Source organism: Columba livia, chromosome 8 (assembly GCF_036013475.1).
Source record: "Columba livia isolate bColLiv1 breed racing homer chromosome 8, bColLiv1.pat.W.v2, whole genome shotgun sequence".
In the NCBI taxonomy this organism is placed as follows: Eukaryota; Metazoa; Chordata; class Aves; order Columbiformes; family Columbidae; genus Columba; species Columba livia.
In genome coordinates this window covers 9,670,435-9,690,556 of record NC_088609.1, presented here as the reverse complement: position 1 = coordinate 9,690,556, position 20,122 = coordinate 9,670,435, and the positions used below count along the sequence as shown (strand labels likewise).

General features: G+C 41.5%; 1 protein-coding gene across 8 annotated transcripts; it reads left to right on the top strand.

The window, feature by feature from the left end:
* Positions 1–274: 274 nt before the first annotated feature.
* On the top strand, positions 275–18,763 carry SRSF11 (serine and arginine rich splicing factor 11). 8 transcript variants are annotated; one of them, XM_065071927.1, is made up of 13 exons: positions 275–444; positions 565–714; positions 6,308–6,441; positions 10,411–10,520; positions 12,087–12,179; positions 13,494–13,543; positions 14,008–14,135; positions 15,084–15,165; positions 15,260–15,391; positions 15,943–16,032; positions 16,643–16,738; positions 17,191–17,329; positions 17,408–18,763. In XM_065071927.1, exons 2-13 carry the CDS (start codon positions 587–589, stop codon positions 17,534–17,536), a joined length of 1,311 nt encoding a protein of 436 aa, XP_064927999.1. In that variant the 5' UTR covers positions 275–444; positions 565–586; the 3' UTR covers positions 17,537–18,763. The 8 variants fall into 8 exon arrangements, with proteins under 8 accessions (XP_064927999.1, XP_064927997.1, XP_064927995.1 ...); XM_065071925.1 differs by having other exon boundaries at positions 276–444; positions 17,440–18,763; XM_065071923.1 differs by having other exon boundaries at positions 276–444; positions 17,437–18,763.
* The last annotated feature ends 1,359 nt before the right edge of the window (positions 18,764–20,122 follow it).

Below are 20,122 nucleotides of genomic sequence, written 5' to 3'. Positions count from 1 at the left end.
GAACCCCAGTGCTCTGGAACCCCGGCCGCCAGCTGGACGAGCTCGAGTACAGCTGGTACAAAGCGCAGCCTGGGGACCACGGATAGCCCGGGCCTAGCGCTCTCCTGTCAGCCCCTGAGGCAACCGGTAGCGCCCGCCAGCGCATCGCGCCGTTCCCGCCAACAGCCGCTCCCATTCTGCGCATGAGCGGCGCGACCCGCGCGCACGGAGCAGGTACGACGCGTGCGCGAGGGTGGGGGGGAAACCTCGCGGGACTTGGGGGGGGTGGAGGGGTGGGGAACTCTGTCCACGCACGCGCCGTCCCCGCGCGCTCCCGGGAGGGGCCGGGGCCACGCGCGTGCGTAGGCGCGGCCGCTGGGCGCGGGCCCCGCGCGGTGAGCCTGCGTGCGCCTGCGCGGGGCGCGGCCGCGAAGCATTGTGGGACACTGCGGCCCGGGCAGGCTGGTGAGGCGGGCGGCGGTGCGGGCGCGGCGGGGCCGGGTCGGGCCCGAGCGACGGCGGGGGCGGCGCCGCCGGGGGCTGCTCGGGCTTAACGCGCTCTTCCTCTCCCTGGTGTGTCTGTAGCAGCCGAGCGGGCGGCGGCGCGATGGCTTCGAGCAGCGGCACCGACGTGATCCAGGTCACCAACGTCTCCCCCAGCGCCAGCTCCGAGCAGATGCGGACGCTCTTCGGCTTCCTCGGAAAGATCGAGGAGCTGCGGCTCTTTCCCCCCGAGTGAGTGCCGGCCGCGGCCCCTCTTCCCACATCCCTCGCGGGGAGCGTGGCCTTTCCTCCGCCTCCCCGCGGCCCGGCCGCCGCCTCCGCCCTCCCCTCCCCCAGCGAGGCCGCGGCCCGACTGCGGCCTCCATGGCGGCTGGCGGCGGGATAGCCGCCCGGCCCGGCCCGCTCCCGGCCTGCCCCCGGCCCCACCGCGGTGCCCCCCGGCCCGATCGTGTGGCGGCGGGATCCCCGCGGGCCCCCTCGCTCAGCGCCGTGCGGGGGTGCTCGGCGGAACGAATCTACTCTCCTGTGTGCCTGCTGCCTTCTCTCTTCTCCCATAAAGTTGCTGTAAGAGTTCACGTGCTTATTGCAATGGTGATTTTTCGTGTAATTACACTCCGCACGTGTGTGGGGAAAAGACGGTGCTTTACGTGGTTCAGTTACACGCAGGCTCTTCCTAGTGCACGTTTTTCTCCAGGAGCTGTTTGTCTCTCTCGGCTTAACCTCCAGAACTGTAGGCAGTTTCTGGATGGTTGGCCCTACAACTAAAATTTCCATGTCAATATGCATTCTTTGCAGAGAATTCTGTGCAAAGTGGTCAGGTAATCACTAATGTAAAAACCATGTACATTTATGATGTTAGATGTTAACGTTGATTTTGGCTATGTCAGTTTGTTTTACAACACTTAATGTCATTATATGTTGATCTTTTGCATGGATGTTATGTAAGTAAAAAGGTTTCTTTGTGCTGTGATGAATTGTTTGATTAGAGAAAAATCAAACAAGAACACAGTCCATTATTTCTGATACCCAAGACTATTTGGATTTTTTTGTTTTAGGGGAAAAAAAAGTTATTTTCATCATTGAGTTTTTATCATTTTTGTAATTTAGTTCTTTTCATCATTGAGTCTTCAATTCTTTCTAGCACAAAACCTGGAGAATTCACCCATCCTGTGGCTGGTCGTAAATGCAAATTCAGAAAGAGTATTTCCGGTGTTCTTGCAGTTTCCTTTTTTGGGTTGAATTTTGACAATTACATGTTGGAAACTGAAGCATAGAAGGAATTGGAATTTATGTGTAACTGGAATTGGGGAACAGTTCCAGGCACAAGAGTTGTGTTAATAGCTGGGATAATTGTTCTTAAATGGCAGAACTGTTAAGGCTTGGCAGCTAGTGAAGTACCTCACCTTTAAACAGGTGCAGTTATTTGATGTGCTGCTCTGTATTTTAATGTTTTGTCCAGTTTTTAATGAAGTTCGTGATAGGTGAATTCTGTTTCTGAAACTTTGTAGTTTTTGATAACGTTTACCAATCTGTTGAAAGATTACTTCTGTGGTATCAGAATGGAGTGATGACACCTGCTTCTTTTGTTCTGGCATCGCATTCTTGTCACTGCAGCTGGGTCACTTTGTTGGTACAGAAACATACCGAGCTGCCTGCCTTTACAGCGTGGCAGTGGACAAAAGGCAACAAGGTGCAAATAACCCCAGTAATCCAGGTGTCAGCCCAAACTGGATGACCAAAAATTAGTTTAAAAATTTGGCCTCAATTTTCTTTCGTATTTCAAACACTGTGATGAAAGAGATGGATAATACTTCTTCATCCCATAGGGATATTGTGAGGATTTCTTAATATTTATGTAAAAGTTATAGAAAAAATTTTTAAAAAGGAAACTGTATAGAAAAAATATAGAAAAGCCACTGAATAAATTAATACAGAACAAGAGATACAATGTACCTAAATAGCCTTGCGCAGAAGATGTAGAAAATATGGAACAGCTGTTGGAAGAGAACATTATTATGTATTTCCGTTCTGGAGTGTATGTCTTGGTGGAAAAAGACCATTGTTGCAAAATGTATACAAAGATTGTACTGTTGGTAACTAGACCAGGCACTTTTTTGGACTGGGGTTAATTTTTAGTTTTATTTTAAGGAGGTTTTGTGTCATTTCCATTGTGTTCCAGTCCATACAGGGATGCCAAGAGTGCTGGCGCCTCTAGACCCACTGCTGGTCTCTGCTGGGGATCTCATCTTGGGGTATTTTGCAGCCTCCGACTTCATTTCATATCAAAGAGGGGTGTATTTTCTAATAGCGCCAGGTTCTTTTATCTGTTTCTTCTAAAGCTGTTTCTGTTCTTTCTCCTTTAAACTTCATGTCCTGACTTTTCCGTGCCCATGGTGTTCACCCATTTTTAGGAGGGCACAGGATATAAATTATACTTTGTAAGTCTTCTCTATAATCGGAATGTCTGTGTCCCGGATTATGTTGGGATTGTTTTTTGCATATAGTATTCCTGCCTAACTGGTCCCATTGCCATTGCTCCGCCTCCTTGTTTGATCCTTCCCTCAGTCACCCAGGTTCTGCTGGCCCCTAGAGAAGTTCCCGATTTTCGCAGATAAAACTTCCTGAGCGTCTCTACATTTGATTCTTTCCCCGTATCCATCTCCTTATTCCAGTTTATTTAATCAGCTGCTACAAGCTTTATGTATACCTCAGCTTCATATTACAACTTTAATCCACAGCCAGCTGGATGGCTTCTGCCAAACCTTTTCTGGCCTCATTCTTCTGCTTTTCCTCAACTCCATTTCCTGGTTCTTGTCTTTATTGTATTCCATGGAGCTTCATTCTACGTGGTGGGCAAACCTGAAAAGTGGAGGGAATGGATTTTCTGAGAGTGCTTTATTTAAAAAAAAAAAGTGTGTGTGCATACACGCATATATATTAAAAAACTTATTCCAGCATAGTTTAGCATATGAAAACTGTCTTTCCATCAAAACTTAAGTTTCTGCTCTGAAACTTTGACATAAAAGGTCTTATGCCATTGATGCTTGAAAGATAAACCAGCATGTTCTGTGGTTGCTCTTTAGATTTGAATAATCTGGCCAAATTTTTATGGACAAAGGATTTTACAAAGAAAAAAGCTCATCAGGTGAAAAATACAGTCTGCTGTATATATGTACAGAAATTAGGAGCATACTTAATAATAATTTCTTGTATTGGATGGCATAGTAATTGGCAACATCTTTTGCCTTGACCAGTAACTGCTGATGAAAGTTCTCCAAGGCCTCTGTCAGAACATGGGCATTATCGCGATTGCTGCTGCTCTGCTGAGAAAGTGTGAAAAAGGATGACAACAACTTTTGCTGTTGTTTGTTTTCGTTTTGTTTTGGTTTTTACTCTGCTTTTTTTCCCACCCCATGAACACGATAATGTTGAAGAACATCTCTTGCATGGATGATCTATGAACTCCAGCCTGATTCTAGCCTGATTTTACATCAGTAATAAAGTTTGTGTAAGCGGCACAAATATCCCTTTAAAAAACGCCGGATTTAATATTTAAGATGCTGGTTGCAATATGAGGGAACTTGGTGGAGCGAGTACTTAGAGATTACGATACAAAGGTTGGATTTCCCTGTTTAGCCGCTGTATTTCAGAATCTGCCATGCTTCAGGATGGGCACGTTGTTCAGACACCAGCCGCAGTAAGTTGTTGGATGTCTTGGCGTTCACTGGCACGATGTCTGAGAGAGAATTACTGAATTTTTTTGATCTCCAGTGAATTAGAATAATGATGGTCTTTTTTTGGTAACTTGGGAACGTTCTGTTCTTGATGAATTTTGCTCAGCCACAGCCTGGATTTTTAGAATGACTGGAAATACATTTTTAAAACAACATATGCTGATTTATATTAAATGTCAGGCTGCATAAGCACAGCCTTTATGTATTTTCGGTGGTTGTTTTGTAGACTGGGTTAGCTGTACAGTTTAGTAGGTAGTGGTACTCATCTTTATCAACAGTATCTTCTCTGTTTCATGTTCTCATGTTACCACAGACATTTTAAGAATGTTTGAAAGTATTGTACTGCGTTTCTGTTAGAAATTATTTGGACCTTAGGTTAGTGTACCATTCAGGTATGCCGTAACTCCTTGATTTACTCTTCTTTAAAATGTTACTACTGTGATTTTGTTAAGCACTGTCTGCTAATGCTGCTTTGGTTTTTATGTTTTCATACAAAGGGGTTAAGAAAAGGCACCACTTTGGCAAGCTGCTGTCTATTCCCAGATACAAAAGGGCTAATAGGTTCCATTTTTCTATGGCTGTGCCAATTATCTCTACAATGTTACTTTATCTGGGATGTCTGTTGATGTCGAAGTCATTCTCCTTTCTCCTGAATTCTGGCAACTCTCTCTGTGCTTACAGTGCTTTAGGACTTGATCAGTGTTCTTCAACCCAGATAAAACTGTTTGGCAGCGGGATGCAATTTGAAGAGCTGGTCTTATAACAGGTTCTGGGAACCTAGTTAGTAATGGCAGATCTTTGTCATAAAGAATCAGTGACTGTGTTTCTGGTACTTGAGGGCAGGGCTGACGTCTGTACTCTGGCCTCGTTTAGGAACGAGGGGTTTAGGACTTTCTGCTATTTTCAGTACCTGCCCTGTGCCTTCTGGAGGCAGCTTTTGACTCACCTGCTGCACAGTTGTGTCTGCATAATGATTTTTCTTGCTGTTTTTTAGTTTATACACCTGACTAAAGCAAAACCTGCACCGTTTTCAGGATATCTGGACTTCCAAAACCAATTCTGGCCCTTTACAGAGCTGATTCTGCCTCTGGTTTGGGGCGGGTTGGGTTTGGTTTGTTTCAGGGAAGCGGCAGGGGGCACAGTTACATGGCCAAGCATTCTTTGCTATTGTTGTAGGAAATAGGTATTCTGTTTGGGTTTGTTTGTTTGTTTGTTTTCCAAATGACTCAAAATTTGTGCATTCTCTTTTGCATTCTCCATGTCTGGGATTTTTTATGGAGCTCTGCTGACAGACGCTCACTTTGAGCTGTGGCGTAGTTAAAGCTCTATTGTGTCAAGAACTCTCTGTTTCCTGATTGATTTCCGCCCCCCCCCCCCCCCCCCACCCCCCCCCGCAGGAACTTTTCACCCATTAGTGAGATTTAAACTGAAGTGTTGCCTGCCTGAACTTCCTGAATTTATTTGTGTTTAGTTCTCTTAACGCTGACTGACAGATGCATTTTTAGCAGTGCCCGTCCCTTCAGCATGGACTTGGCAGTTTCTGTATGTTTGAGTTTGAAGAAGTTTGGTTTGGAAGCTTCAATGAAATTATGTTCATAAGTAAAATCATAGCAGTCTTTCAATCATTACCCTCTTTGTTTCATAATCTGCCTTAATAAGTAATTTGAGGCCTAAAGCAGAGAGTGTAAAACTGCCGGTTTTGTTAACTTATGTGGTTTTTGTAGAAGGGAACTTTTTATCTTTCTCAAACAAAGCTCTTTGTCTCTTTCCCTTCTCATAGACTGGTCATGAAAACTGATTTCTATTTAGGTGACTGGTCGTAGATATATTGTGCATAACAGAATTAATGCCCAGTTACAAATCAGTCAATAACACTGTTTCTGCAGTTTTGCAGTGAATTGGCTTCCTTCAGTGTAATTTTGTGTCCATCGTCATGCAAAATGATGATTGGTATGAAACCTGCAATCGTGTTCTTGCACAGAGAAGTACCCAGAGTCCCCTGTGCCTTCCCGGGCTGGGAAGACAGGACAAGTTTCATACTGACAGACTTGCTTCCATCTGAGTAATTTATTTCTTTCTTTCTTTTTCAGTGATTCTCCTTTGCCTGTTTCGTCGCGTGTCTGTTTTGTAAAGTTCCATGATCCGGACTCGGCAGTTGTGGCCCAACATCTGACAAACACTGTATTCGTTGACAGAGCCTTGATAGTCGTACCGTATGCAGAAGGTTTGTGCATTGTTTAATGGCCTATGAAGCCACCATATGATGGCATTTTGTTCCAGTATAGTTCACAAAAATGAGGATTAGTAGAATGTCAAACACATAAGATATTAACGTTTTGAAACCCTTGGTATATTGCCATTGGCCCATGGATTAAATATATTTTATCTAGTGCCACTGAATGAAAGTGAAAAGTTTACCTCTTACTGGTTTTGTGTGTCTTTAAGTTTAGAATATTAACATTTTAGGCAGAATAATTTGCAAATTTTGCTCTTGTTATCAGTCTCAAAGAGACATTTTCCTAAACAGACTTATCCAAACAGGTCAGCATTTTAAGGCAGTTTTGCCTTAATTGTTTGCCACTTTCACATAAACATAAATCTCTTCACGAGAGTGGTTTCTCCCTCCCCAAGAGTGCCTGGGAGAGCAGATTAATGTTATTTTGAGATATGCTGCCACTGCCTTGAGTTGGGAACTTCCCTACCAGGGCACTCGCTCTCCTCTGAAGTCCGGTATACCAAGGGTTTGAATAATTCTGGTGTAATTTGAAAGTGAGATCTTCTGAGAGGTGCCAAATGGGCACTGGTACTAGTTTTTTATTCCAAGTTTTCTTGTTCATCCGAATTTCACTGAATAATAAACTCTTCTCTCTGTTATTTGTGTGTGTGATTTTTGTAGTGGAGAAGGCAAATGCAAAGCCCTTCCAGATGACTGAAAAACAGTGGGTCCTCTGCAGCTACAGGGGATTCTAGACATTAACTAAAGGCCAGCAAGCACTCAAGTCCCCAAGTGTTTTCCTGGTGTAACCACTTGTTAACTGCATTTTCTCTTCTTCTTTTTATTTTTACATTTTAGGGTGTTACAGTAATTTGAAAGGCAATGAGCAGGGTTTTTGGAACTTACCTTAAAAGCAAAGTGCCGAGAAGACACCTCTTCTTGCAGAAGTCTTATTAAACTCTTCTAGACTTGCTTTAGACGTAATTTATTTCCATTGTACTGTTTCTTTATCTTCTTCTGAAATAATGGATTTTCCCAGATCTCTTGAATTCAATAGAATCTCTGCAGATTAAGTCGTACTACAGTAATAAATTTGGTACGTGGCCTGGGTTCAGACCTATAATCAAGACATGGTAACGCTGTAGGCTGCCTTTTGAGGCCTGGTGAGCTGTCTTATCTTTGTATTCCTTAAACTTAAAAGATGTGAAAATTTAATTTCTGGAATGTAGGAATCTGCAGCGTGACCTTTGATTAAGATGTGCTGCTCTTTAGGGTACGGAACACGTTCTGAAATTGCCGTTGAGTTACTGCTTCTGCTTTCACCAGTTTAGGTATAATAGCAGAGTTGAAAGGCATCTTGTCCTCGTCTTCGTATTAAAACATGATATATTATAGCAGCAGTCCCTCTGAGTTAGTCCTGAAATGTTCTCCAAGGCCCATGGTGAAGAATGTTAGTGTTTAACTTTTCCAATAAGAATAAAAACATTTTTCTCTTTGTCAGTCTGCCTTTGTCCGTTGTGCTTGATGGTAGATAAATCTGGCACGTGGAGAAATCTGCCCAGCAGTTTTGGTGCAGACTGTGTAAAGAAAATAAAACTAATAAAGCAGAATATTTGAATGGGCCTGTTTAAATCAAGGAGTTCCTCATGGGCCTTTTCTGGGGCATTCTGGCGGTTCAGAATGTTCATGTTTTTGGCATAATGATGTGGCATATCACAAGAGATATGTTCAGCCCCCTGGTTTTCAGTGCTCCGTCCCTGTGCTGGAGGAGAGTTTTCCCCACAAACACATCCCGCCAGGGTCCTAATTCAAGAAGCTGTTTGAGCATGATACAGCAAGGTTCTTAAAACCATAGTGAAACTGCTCGTGTGCTTAAAGCCAGGCATATGCTTAACTACTGTGCTGAACTGGGCCCTTCTCTCTTTTATTTTCTATTGTGATGATGCTGTATTAATATTGCCTGTCACTAAAGTAAATGTTTATTGTCTGTTTAGTGCAGTAATTATCCCCTATATCACAAGTGCACTCCAGTTTTAACATACACAGACACTTTGGTGTTGGCTGTTGCTTTGTGTTATAGAACTATACACAAAGTCTACGGTAAGGTTTAGTATTTGTAATTTTCTCTGTGATATTCCTAGATTTGGAAGGAATTCTAAGGTTAAAGGTGGCTGGGGGGGTATTTAGGTTCTTTGGTTAATGTTTGTTTCTTTTGTCTGTTTCTTTTTCTTTCATTTCTACACATTCATGCAGTATTTCATGGTTCTAACAAAGCAGCAGTAAAAAAAAACTCTTGAAGCATGAAAATTAACTGGTGAGGGGCCTCATTGCTTTTTTTAAAATTGTAGTTTATTTATTTCTAAATACTTTAAAAAAAAACCAAAACGAGTAGAGGATCAGATGCATGTTTTTTTTTTTAATGGATGCAGATCTTCTATGAGGTGTCTCAAGATAAGTCTGAGGATTTATATTTAGATGCCAGAAATGTTGTAGTTGCACTAATTTGAAATGTTTAGATATAATTTATAAATATCCTCTGAGACATAATTTTGCATGCAAAATTACCCCATAATCTCTCTGTAGGTATGTTAATATATTTATGCATTAATGCCCTTTATCTAAATGACCTTTTTCCCCCCCTCTCCCTCCATAACTTCTGGTATCTAAATTGGTGACAGCTCAATGACACAAGCAAGATAACAGTGCTGTGTATTATACATTTGTTTATATTATCGGCACTTCTCAGTATAGGTGGAAGGAACCATTACCTTTATTTAACAGTGGTTTTTCTTTTTTGTTGTTGTGTTTTACAGTTCTTTTCCCTGGTTCAGCCTGAACTATATACCAGGCCCTGCTGAAAATACCACCCAACAGTTTTCTTCTGCAGCTTATCCAGTTTCTCTTAAGTGCCCTGTACATATTGTATGTTTTATGATGAGATGCAGTTTCTTAATGTGTATTACAGAAACACTACTGGTATTTGCAACTATATAGTAAAATTGTTTTATTGAACTCTCATTTTGGGGGCTTGGGCACATTAACAAATTAATCCATCTGTATAGGGCTTTTGCTGTTGGATAGAATAAAAATACCTACACAATTACCTGTTTCATAGTAGGGCCCTTAAAATTATATGTGCAGAGCAGGCAGTAAAGTAAGACACTTGCCTTAGTTGGCTGCAAGATTTTGGGCCAGAAGTTCCTTCTGCAGTGGCAGTATGTAGCAGCATTCTTGGTACAATAACATGGCACATGTTGGAACAAATGCAATTTACTGCGCAGGTAAGGAATGTGCCGCACTGTACTGTATGTCTGCAGCCACCACCCCCCGACACACACACACAGCGCATTGCAGACCTGCAGAGCCTTTCGTGGTCATTTGACAAGTCAGCAAAAGCCCTACGCTTGATTCAATCCAAAATATTTCCATACCTTCTCTTTTAAGTTTTACAAAATTTATATGGTAGGTGTAAAAGAAAACTTAGTGAACTGTACCATATTATTAACCCCTAAATCAAACTTTTTTTGTCTTGTGTATCTTGATTTTTCTGTGTGCTTTGTAGTGAAGCAGCCGACACGAGTCGTTGTTCATAAAACAGCTTTTGAAAGTTGAGAGCACACCCCTGGAGAACCGACTGTGCTTGCTTACGTTTGGTTCATGACTTAAAAATCGAGTACAGGTGATGAAATCTTGGCAGTGTTAACAAAAAAGTAGTGTGTATTGTGCTATTTTTTTTTTGCTCTAGAAACTTAACCTTTTGTAGAGAAAAAGGAACAGTCAAATTTTCACACATTGAAGTTTCATTCTGACATAAAAATTAATGATAAATATTAATAGACATCAAGCTTTGTATTTTAGCCAACATAAGTACTTTCAACAAACTCAGGTGGTGTATCAGGGAGACATTTTCTGGGTGTATTTGTGTATTTTCTGCCTGGGGAATGGGACACGCTCTAATGCGAGGCTGTTTCTCTGCAGGAGTGATTCCTGATGAGACTAAGGCTCTGTCTCTCTTGGCACCAGCCAACGCGGTGGCAGGTCTGCTGCCCGGGGGGGGACTGCTGCCCACGCCCAACCCGCTCTCTCAGGTACTGTCCTGCACAGATTCTCTTCTTTTCAGTTAGTTGCTTTATTTTTTGATGTTATTTTGGTGGGATTTTTGTCTGTGTTCCTTTTTTAAAAATTATTTTTAATTTTATTTTAAATTATTTTCAGCACAAGTAGATTGATGTGCTGAGGCTGCTTCCTAGAATGTTTTAGTGCATATAGCTTGATGGATCGTTACCGCTGTCTGATACGAACTGTGGCAAAATGGTGCTAAGTTGCTAGATGATGCACGTTCATTTCCCTAATACCATGTTACTGGTATCTCAAGGGCCCTGTGTTTTTAGCCCTCACCCCTCTTATCCATTTTACACTGAGGGGCAGATTTGATGAGCAGTAGAGATCTCGTAGATTTTAATTCCAGGAGTTGATGTGCTGTGGAGATATCTTCCATTATTACTGCAGCGGAGGGGAAAAAATTGTAGCCTGTTTGCTCGTTATCTAGATCCGTAAGAATTCTTGTGGAAGATGAACAGTAGGAATGATATGTTGTGGAAGAAGTTTCAGTTGAAGCACGTATCTTGTTAGGGAACAGAGAATCAAAGTACAAGAGGCAAATTAATAAGAATAAAGCCTCAGTAGTCCTGTAGCTCTCAAACCTACTTCTTCAGCTTGTGCTGGGCTCTTCCTTGTGCAGCATCTGCTGTGATTTCTGATTGTGTGAGAGACATGCTTGCCTTTGAGCTGCTCAGAAGGGCATTTTCATCCTGTGTACAGGGAAAAGAGTAAAGTTTGGCTTGGAAACTTGAGGAAAGGGATGGAAGAAACAAATACTCTTGTAAAATTCACTTCACCAAAAGCTGTATCTATATAAATTCCTGCAAACACCTTAATTTGAGTTCTGTCATGTTGAATCACAGCCTGTCTAATGGTGGAATTTAGCACATCCGTTTTGGGGAAAATCATGGTGTACAGTCAGCTCCTTTGACTGTCACTGGGAGCTGCGCATCTCACTCGGTAAAAATGGCCAAAAAATGAGGTTCTTACCTGAGATGTCTAGATTAATTTAAGCAATTCAGACTTAAGCCATCATCCTCTAGTAGCTTTTCAACCCGTTTGCCAATTTTAACCAAATTAGATAAATTTGCAGAGATGTAACAATATTACATTGTCATTTAAGATAAAACATGTTTATTTCAATACTAAATTCATTAGGTATGGGGTAGTTGGCTCAGAAACTTAAAATGAATTTTCATTTTAACTCTGAAAAAGAAATTCATTTCAAACTATTTGTGAAGATAGTGGAATGCTTTATTTTTTTTACTTTTTTTTTTACTTCTTTCTTTTTTTTTCCTCCTACCTGTTGGGATGCAAAGGAGACAGAATTTCCTGTTGGAAGATTTATAGGGAAGAAAAATAGTCTTTCCTGTACCAAGCTTTGGAATACTTGAATAAGGAAAACTGAATATTCTGACTGACGTTAGTGTAATGGTTCCTGTAGCTAAAGCCTGACTAAACCCCAGGTCAGGTTTCCAGGTGTCTGAGGCTCGGGATGCTGATCTGAGCGCCGTTCTGGGCAGAGGGCTGTGTGTAACTGTGTCTCTTTGCAGATCGGTGCTGTTCCTTTAGCTGCTTTGGGAGCTCCTGCTCTTGATCCTGCTCTGGCTGCTCTGGGGCTTCCTGGAGCAAACTTAAACTCTCAGGTATGTCACACGTGCTAACGTTTGCTTTATTTTTTCTCTCTTTATATAGCAGATACATTTCACTAGAATATGTTATGCTCTTAGTGTTTACCTGTTTTATTAAATAACAAGCTGAAGATATGGAAATACTACACTTAGGTTGGAACAAGTGTTAGGAGGTATTACTTTTTCTGAAAGGCCTGAATCGATGTAGTCTGCGCATCCTGATGGTTCTTTAACTTCTTAAAGTGGTTATAGTGTACAGTCTTTGTTTCTCAGCATAGCCGGTTGATATATGAACGTTTTTGCCTGTCTTAAGAGTAATTTTCATTTATATCAGTTCAACAGCCACTTTCTGAAAATCCAGTGATTTCCAAGTACCTGTTCGGAATAAATAGTATCAGTAGTAGTATCAAATTAAAGACCAGAAGGACCTAAAAAAATTATTTGGGACTAGTGATGAAATACTCCAGATAGGTGTCATTATCAAGCTATAAATCTCTCTTGTACTTACAGTTAAAAAAAAAAAAATGTTTGTTTTAGTTTTGTGGATGGTGAAAATACTGAGGAGACTTTGTTAGGCTGTAGTCATTTTAAAAATGAATTTTAAAAGACTTTACTAAGAAATAGTAGAATATTGAGTTAATATTTAAGATATAAAATGTCTTATTGAAGATATAAATAAATATCTTATTTAAGATATAAAACCAGAGAACATGTTTTATAGATGCAAGAAGTAGTAATGATTTAATGCAGTGCTGTGAAGTCCATCATTTAGGATTCTCCATGCATACCATGTGTAGTGACAAGTAAATAAGGCTGATAGTAACATAACAAATAAAAAAAATAAGCATTCTAAATGCATATTAGAAAAATCTACCCTTGGTCTGATGAAGGATTGTTTTCTGTGTCCATTAAGGCAACTGACTGTAGAACTGTTTGGGTTCAGCACGTGGCTGCCTCTGTATAAAGAGAATTAGTGGGAAGTGCAATTGTAATGACATCTGGATTTTTGTAAGAGTTGCAAAATATATTTTTAGTGGAATTTTTAGAATAAAAAAGCTTTTACTTATTGTTCTTAAATTGACATTGAGGACTACCCATGGACAGGTGAATTAGTTTGCTAATGATGTCTCTGCTGTCTTGAAGTAACAGAGAAATAACCTGTAGATACCAGAAGTGGGGTGGGTTTTATTTTAAAGTGCTTCGATTCTTTCCAAGAGAGCACCTGTGTTTGGCCACTTTGGAAAAAAAATATCTTTGCTTTGGCCGCATTGAAGGAAGATCATCTTCTTGAGCATGCAACATGATTTTAACCTTTTTTTCCTCTCCCAGTCTCTTGCAGCAGATCAGCTACTAAAACTCATGAGCACCGTGGATCCAAAGTAAGCATCAGTGCTTGAAGTATTTGTGTTTCAATACACTGATCTGGGGAGTGTCGGTTGGGATTCAGTATCTGATCTGTGTCCAGCTGGATCTAATTAAGGTTGTAGAAAACCTGTGTCTTGGGGCCTTGTGCAGACTCTGTGGTAGAGAGAAAAGGGGAGGAAATGAGTGTCATTCAGCCTTGTATCTATGGAGTAACACCAGCCGATCTGTGGGATTTAATTGAGCTGGAGATGGAAATCCAGTTTTTTTGTACGTCACTTTTGTCACAGTGTCTGTAGTGGAACGGTGCTGGTGTCTCGTGCCACTGCATTCAGGACAGATACCACATCTTAGACTTACTGCGCTGTTACCCAAATGTGACAAAATGCAGGCAGGTTGCGATTCATTTGAATCAGCCACTATGAATGTATTTCTTGGGCTCATCAATACTGAACTTCCAATATTCTCTTTAATTTACCAGGCTGAACCATGTAGCTGCAGGTCTTGTTTCACCGAGTCTGAAATCAGATACCTCCAGTAAAGAAATAGAAGAGGCGATGAAAAGAGTACGAGAAGCACAGTCGTTAATTTCTGCTGCTATTGAGCCAGGTAATTTGAAATTGTAGAACAACTCCTTCAGTCCTGATGGAGTTTTGACGTAGTGTGTGATAAAAACTAGCGGTCTGCAGAATATTGTCTTAACGCTTTCGTGTTCTAAAGTGACTCAATTTATAGTTGACGGGTTTGTAATTGTCGTACAACATGGGTTCTGCACATGTCCTGCAGAATGATGCAGGGAGTTAATCGCCTCTTGTTTGCCCCAAAATTCACTTGATTTGAAGATGGTAAAATGCTTTGAGCTTTCCCTGGTTGAAGTTCTGAGATTTCACTGGAAACAGCAAGTCACTGAACCACCTTAGCGCTGCTGGTTTGTTCTTGGGGGGTGATGTCCTTTCTTTTCATTCCTCATCTGTGGAACTCTCTAAAGAGTTTTTTCTTTTATAGCTTATTTCAGTAGATTTTATTTTAGAATAAGATGCAGCAGTTCATCCACAAATCTGAGCAGCAATAATGTGGAACACCAGAAGTATAGTTTTGCAGCCTCCTGATCATTTTCAGGAAAGAATAGAGCTCATTTTCTTTTATTATACCAGAAAAAAGTGATGACGGTTTTGCCTGAGACTTTTTGTGGGCAATTCAAAGCAGTAATTTGAGAGGTTCACAAAATGACAGAGATTCTGAGATTTCAAGGAGTCTACGTTGCCCTTCAGCTATCATCTTTTAACTGACTTAAATAAAATATTTTCTGAATATTGCATAAAACCTTATGCTGGTTTGTGCCACATACCTGTCTTTGTCATGTGCTCATTCTTTGTGTGTCATCTTTTAAAGAGAAGGACAGATAAGCCTTTATTTCAATTGTCAAAATATTCCTTAGGTTTTCTTTACCTTATTTATATCTATAGTATGAAGCTCAAATTCCTTACCTTTATAAAATCTTTTTGAATACTAAAATTACATTGGGTTTTTTACTCTGCTTTTCCTTTTTAACTCCAGACAAAAAAGATGAAAAACGAAGGCATTCAAGGTCCAGGTCACGCTCAAGGAGGAGGAGGACGCCTTCTTCATCTAGACACAGGTCGGTAGCTTATTTGCTTTAAAACAAACAAACAGAAACCATAGCTGAAACAATAATTACCTATTTATCTCCCATGTCTGTGTGTTGCTGCCAGACGGTCGAGAAGCAGATCAAGGAGAAGGTCCCATTCAAAATCGAGAAGCAGGAGGCGATCTAAAAGTCCAAGGCGGAGAAGATCTCATTCCAGAGAGAGGAGCAGAAGGTCCAGGAGCACGTCCAAAACCAGGTAATTGCTTCAGTAAATTCATCCTGTTTGCTAGAAGTTCTTATGTTTTGGTGCTTGCTTAAAAAAAAACCCCAAACAAACCATACAAAAACCACAAAGAAACAACAGACCTTGGGCAAAATGAACTAGCGGCTCTTCTGAAGTACCAGTCCCATGTAAGATCCTATGGAACTCTGATCCACTGTCCCGTATGTGTGCACAGTCAGGGACACGGAAACATGGAATGTGCTTTTCCCAAGAGTCAGGAGGTGCCGGAGGCTGGGGCTGAATCAGTCGCTGTCTTTGCAGAGCAGGAGGCGTCCAGACTTGCAGATTTTGTGCTGTTCATACACAGAAGCTACAAAAGAGCTGTTCTTGTATTTAGCGTGAGATAACTGTAATCTTTCTTTCTTTTCCATTAATATAATACGACTGGCTCCAGAAAAAACTAAACCATCTATGCTATCCAAAGTAATGATGTCTGCATTCATTTTCCTACATAGCAAAAGTAGTGAATGCTACTTGAATAGTTTGAAAATGACTTAAACTTAAAATCTGTATTTTACTAAAAGGGATAAAAAGAAGGAAGAGAAAGAAAAGAAACGTTCTAAAACTCCCCCCAAAAGCTACAGCACAACTAGACGATCGCGAAGCACAAGCAGGTACAGTAACAGGAAAGTTTTCCTTGGTCTCCATTTCCAGCATGCTTTATCCACTTAGTAGAAAGAACGTTCTGGTGTGCAATAGGCGGATGATTCTGTTGTGGATATATTGAGGATATGTATATATATGTGTTCTCTACCTGTGTCTAGAAGATGCTTTACTTTTGTCCCTGATGCTGTAATTTTCTGGAGTGTTGTTTGGGCTTAGAATAGTTTCTACTTGCTCTGTATCAAGGAGAACATGATGCTTTGAGGTCACATTTAAACGCTTTCCTGATTTATGGGATAAATACATGCAAATGGGTACCATTCTCTTTTAAAAAAAGCTTTGAAAATCAACTTGCCATATTAACAAAAACAAAGAGGGGCAGTATCTGTAGCAGGGTCCAAGCTGGCACTTTGCTCACAAAGGTGGAGGCAGAGCAGGACACGACTTGCTCTGCTGCTCAGTATCTGTGGGTCTGCAGTGCTGCTGAGATCAAATATCCATTCTCAACTCAACATGTTCGCTGCCTTTTGAGCAGTGCTGGTTTTGGAGTCAGAGATTGATTTGTAGCTTTAAAAAAATAATAAAATTTAAAAAAAGGTGCTCTATTTCTCTTTCCTGTAGAGAAAGACGACGTCGAAGAAGCAGGAGTGGATCACGGTCACCTAAAAAACCCAGGTCTCCCAAAAGGAAAGTGTCCCGCTCCCCATCTCCAAGAAGGTCAGTGAACCTCTTGGCTAAAAAAATACGGTGTATGGGTGGAAAATTCCCAAGATGTGATGTAGCAAAGGTGACGGTGGGTTGTGAAGGTGCTGCTTGGCCTTAGCGTGATGTCCTGGGAGCAGCAAGTTCATCTCTGCTGTCTCTGTTGTGGTTTAATCGGCTTCCAGCTCTGAGCGTCCCTGCACTGGTGCCCAGGGCTGAACTGGGACGGGAGGAGCTCCAGCATCACACACACAGTGTCGCTCATCTCAGCGTGGGGTTTGATCCAGAGCTGACAAATCAGGATGTTTGGTTATTTTCTGAAAGCAAATGGTGCATTTAGTTGCACGCAGCCATTTCTCCCTTCAGACTGTAATGAGCTGTGGGTCACAGTCTGGCCGTGGTCTGTGTTCTGGTGATGGAGCGGTGTGATGGTGCTTTTCATTCTTCCACATGCTTTGTCATTGTAGGCATAAAAAGGAAAAAAAGAAGGATAAAGACAAGGAGAGAAGTAGAGATGAGAGGGAGCGGTCAACAAGCAAGAAAAAAAAGAGCAAAGACAAAGAGAAGGATCGAGAACGAAAATCCGAGAGTGATAAAGACGTGAAAGTATGTTTAAAAACCTCTTTACCTTCCCTGCCTGTCCCACAGTATTAACCTTAAAGCAACGGGGGATTTGAAAGCAAGTTTGACTTTTTTTATTTATCTCGGCAAAGCAGGTCACAAGGGATTATGATGAAGAGGAACAAGGATATGACAGCGAGAAGGAGAAGAAGGAAGAAAAGAAAATGGCAGATTCTTCCTCCCCTAAGGTGAAGGAGTCTGCGGCGGAGAAGGGCAGCGGGGATTCAGGCAGGGAATCCAAAGTCAACGGGGATGATCATCACGAGGAGGACATGGACATGAGTGACTGAGGAGCCTTTGCAGCGAACCGGCTGCAGACGTGCGTCAGTGTCATTCCTGTGTGATTCTTTTATGCTGTACTCGTTAATCCTGAATCTAGCTGTACACAGCTCTGAGCTCTCCATGGTTTGTAAATCTCCCGTACTAACTCCCGTCGAACGCTTTTAGAGAGGGAACCATCCTCGTTACGGCCCAGAGGGACGCGTCCCAAGGCGGTTTCGCTGACTTGGTGACGCTTCGAGCGCAAGTGACCAGCTGCATGCGTCTCCAGCAGGCACAGACTGTTGGTGTCTGACCTCCTTGTAGTGAACCAGCTCACCTACGATAGTGTTCCTAGAATTTGATTCATTGCAGTAATAGAGCAGTATAGGGAATGCACTGACTGCATGTTGATCGTGGCAGAAACATCCTACATGTTCCGAAATCCTACAGCATATGGTGGATCTACTTAAGGGTCTTAAGTGTGACTACACAAAAATAAAGTGACAGTACATCTGCAAGTAAGCATTCTGGTATAGGTAGGGGTTTTGTTTTGTTTTGGGTTTTTTTAAGCCATGCGTGTGGCTGGGGTTGGTTTTGTTTTGTTTTTCCCAGTGGGTTTTGTTTTGCTTTGACAAAGTTAAAATGCACTGACCTTTTTGAGGGCTTTTTGTAATCTGTCTGTTCAAGTCCATCTCAGGTGAGTCGTAATGGTTCTTTGCTTTTTCTCTTGAGCCTTGGGAAGTGAAAATCTCCGCTTGATCAGTGCCCAGTGATTAAAGGTTGATTTGTGCAGTTTTCATAAGCCAGGTCGTTTAATTTGTTATTGAGCTGAACACATTGCAAAAAGGTAGTGCATTTTAAGATCAACCTTTGTATGCTTTTAAAAGCAGGTCTACTTGATAATGTACTTTTTACTTGATCTCAAGTTGTATAAACTAATAAATTTGTGTTACTGTCACTGCAGTAGTATCTTATGCACACAGTGATTCCATGTTATCTGCAGAGTAGTTAGACAAGCTGTTTTCTTAGTTACCCAAGTTCAAGAGCTTTTACTTTTGTGCAGGTAAAAAGACAAAAGTAGGCGACAGTCTGTGCCATGTTGATGTACAGTTTCTGAAATTGTTTTACAAAACTTTGATAATAAAACCCTTAAACTTATACTCATGTTCCTATAAAACTCTGCTGGTATTTATTTACGCCACTGAATGAAAAAGGCTTTACCTCATTCAGTTAGAGGACACATTTTTCTTCTATTTTTAAAAGATCGTGACAGCTCCATCCCTTCAGAACCTATAAGCACAGGTGAGTATGTTACACTAAAGAAAGAATTACAGTATTTTGGGGAAGAATGAAGGGAAAGGGCTTAGACTGGGAATCTAGAGGCTTTATAGGACAAGGACTTTTAAAAAGAAACATGCATTTGTAAAACTTTTTTGTGTTTTCATCAAAACACCAACACCCACCTCTCCAGGAGTGGGAACAGCGAGTGTATGGACAGGGCTGTCGATGGCAACTCCACCCGGTGGGTTTGGATGGGGAAGGTTTGGAACGAAGCTCAATGGTCAAACCCCCTCTGCTCTAAACCAGCCTTTCCCCCTAGGCAAAGCGGAACTTGCCATTTAGATACACGATGTCACTTTCAGTTGGTAAAAATGTACATTTCTACCAATTCTGTTTTGAGTATTTTGTCAATACAGAGGTAAGTGTTATACAGCCAGTTCTAGGCTTTTATTTCTGGTGAAGAGAGGGAGAATTAGTACCAGGTGCATGATGACTTCAGAGATGTGTCTCATCCTTGTCATCACATATGTATATGTGAAGTACAAGAACATAAACGGATTTATAGTAATAAGGTAAAACCTCTGGGGATTCCATTGTTGTGAAAGTTGTTCACATGCTGAAACTTAAGGCTCAAGTCAGGGAACTGAGCTCAAGATGGGAGATCAAGGAATACGTGTAATTATTTTACTAACACCCCAGGGCTGTGTTGTGTCCTACCTGCGCAAACACACACTGGAGAAACAGGTGGTTTTAGGCCACATTTGCTAATCACAAACACAACTTACATATTTTCCGTTTATTGCTTTCCAGGAGTGCAGAACAGCAACATCCAGACTACAACCACAGTTCACCCCAATCTTGGGTTCTAGCCGGTGGTGTTTTAAGCACTTTCTGTAACTGCAAATGTCAGTTCTCTTTACCCTTTGTAAATATGAGATTTTTTTTTAAGGGTTAGCAAACTCTTAGCTGTAAAGGGATGTGCTGATCTCTGCTCTGCAAGCTCAAGCTTTGGTGCCTGCAGGAGGCCAGAAGATCCATTCTGGGTCAAAACTAAACTGAAAAAACCTTCTACAAGGCAAAAAAGGTTTTGCCCTCTAAGTCATTCACAGCTCTTCCAAGAGACAACTGTTATAAGCAGCTGTCACATCATGTTATTGAAATGATAACACCTCTGGCTTTAGGAGATAAAACTTGAGTAATTACCAGTTGTGGTTCAGCAAACTCCAAGGGCTCCTC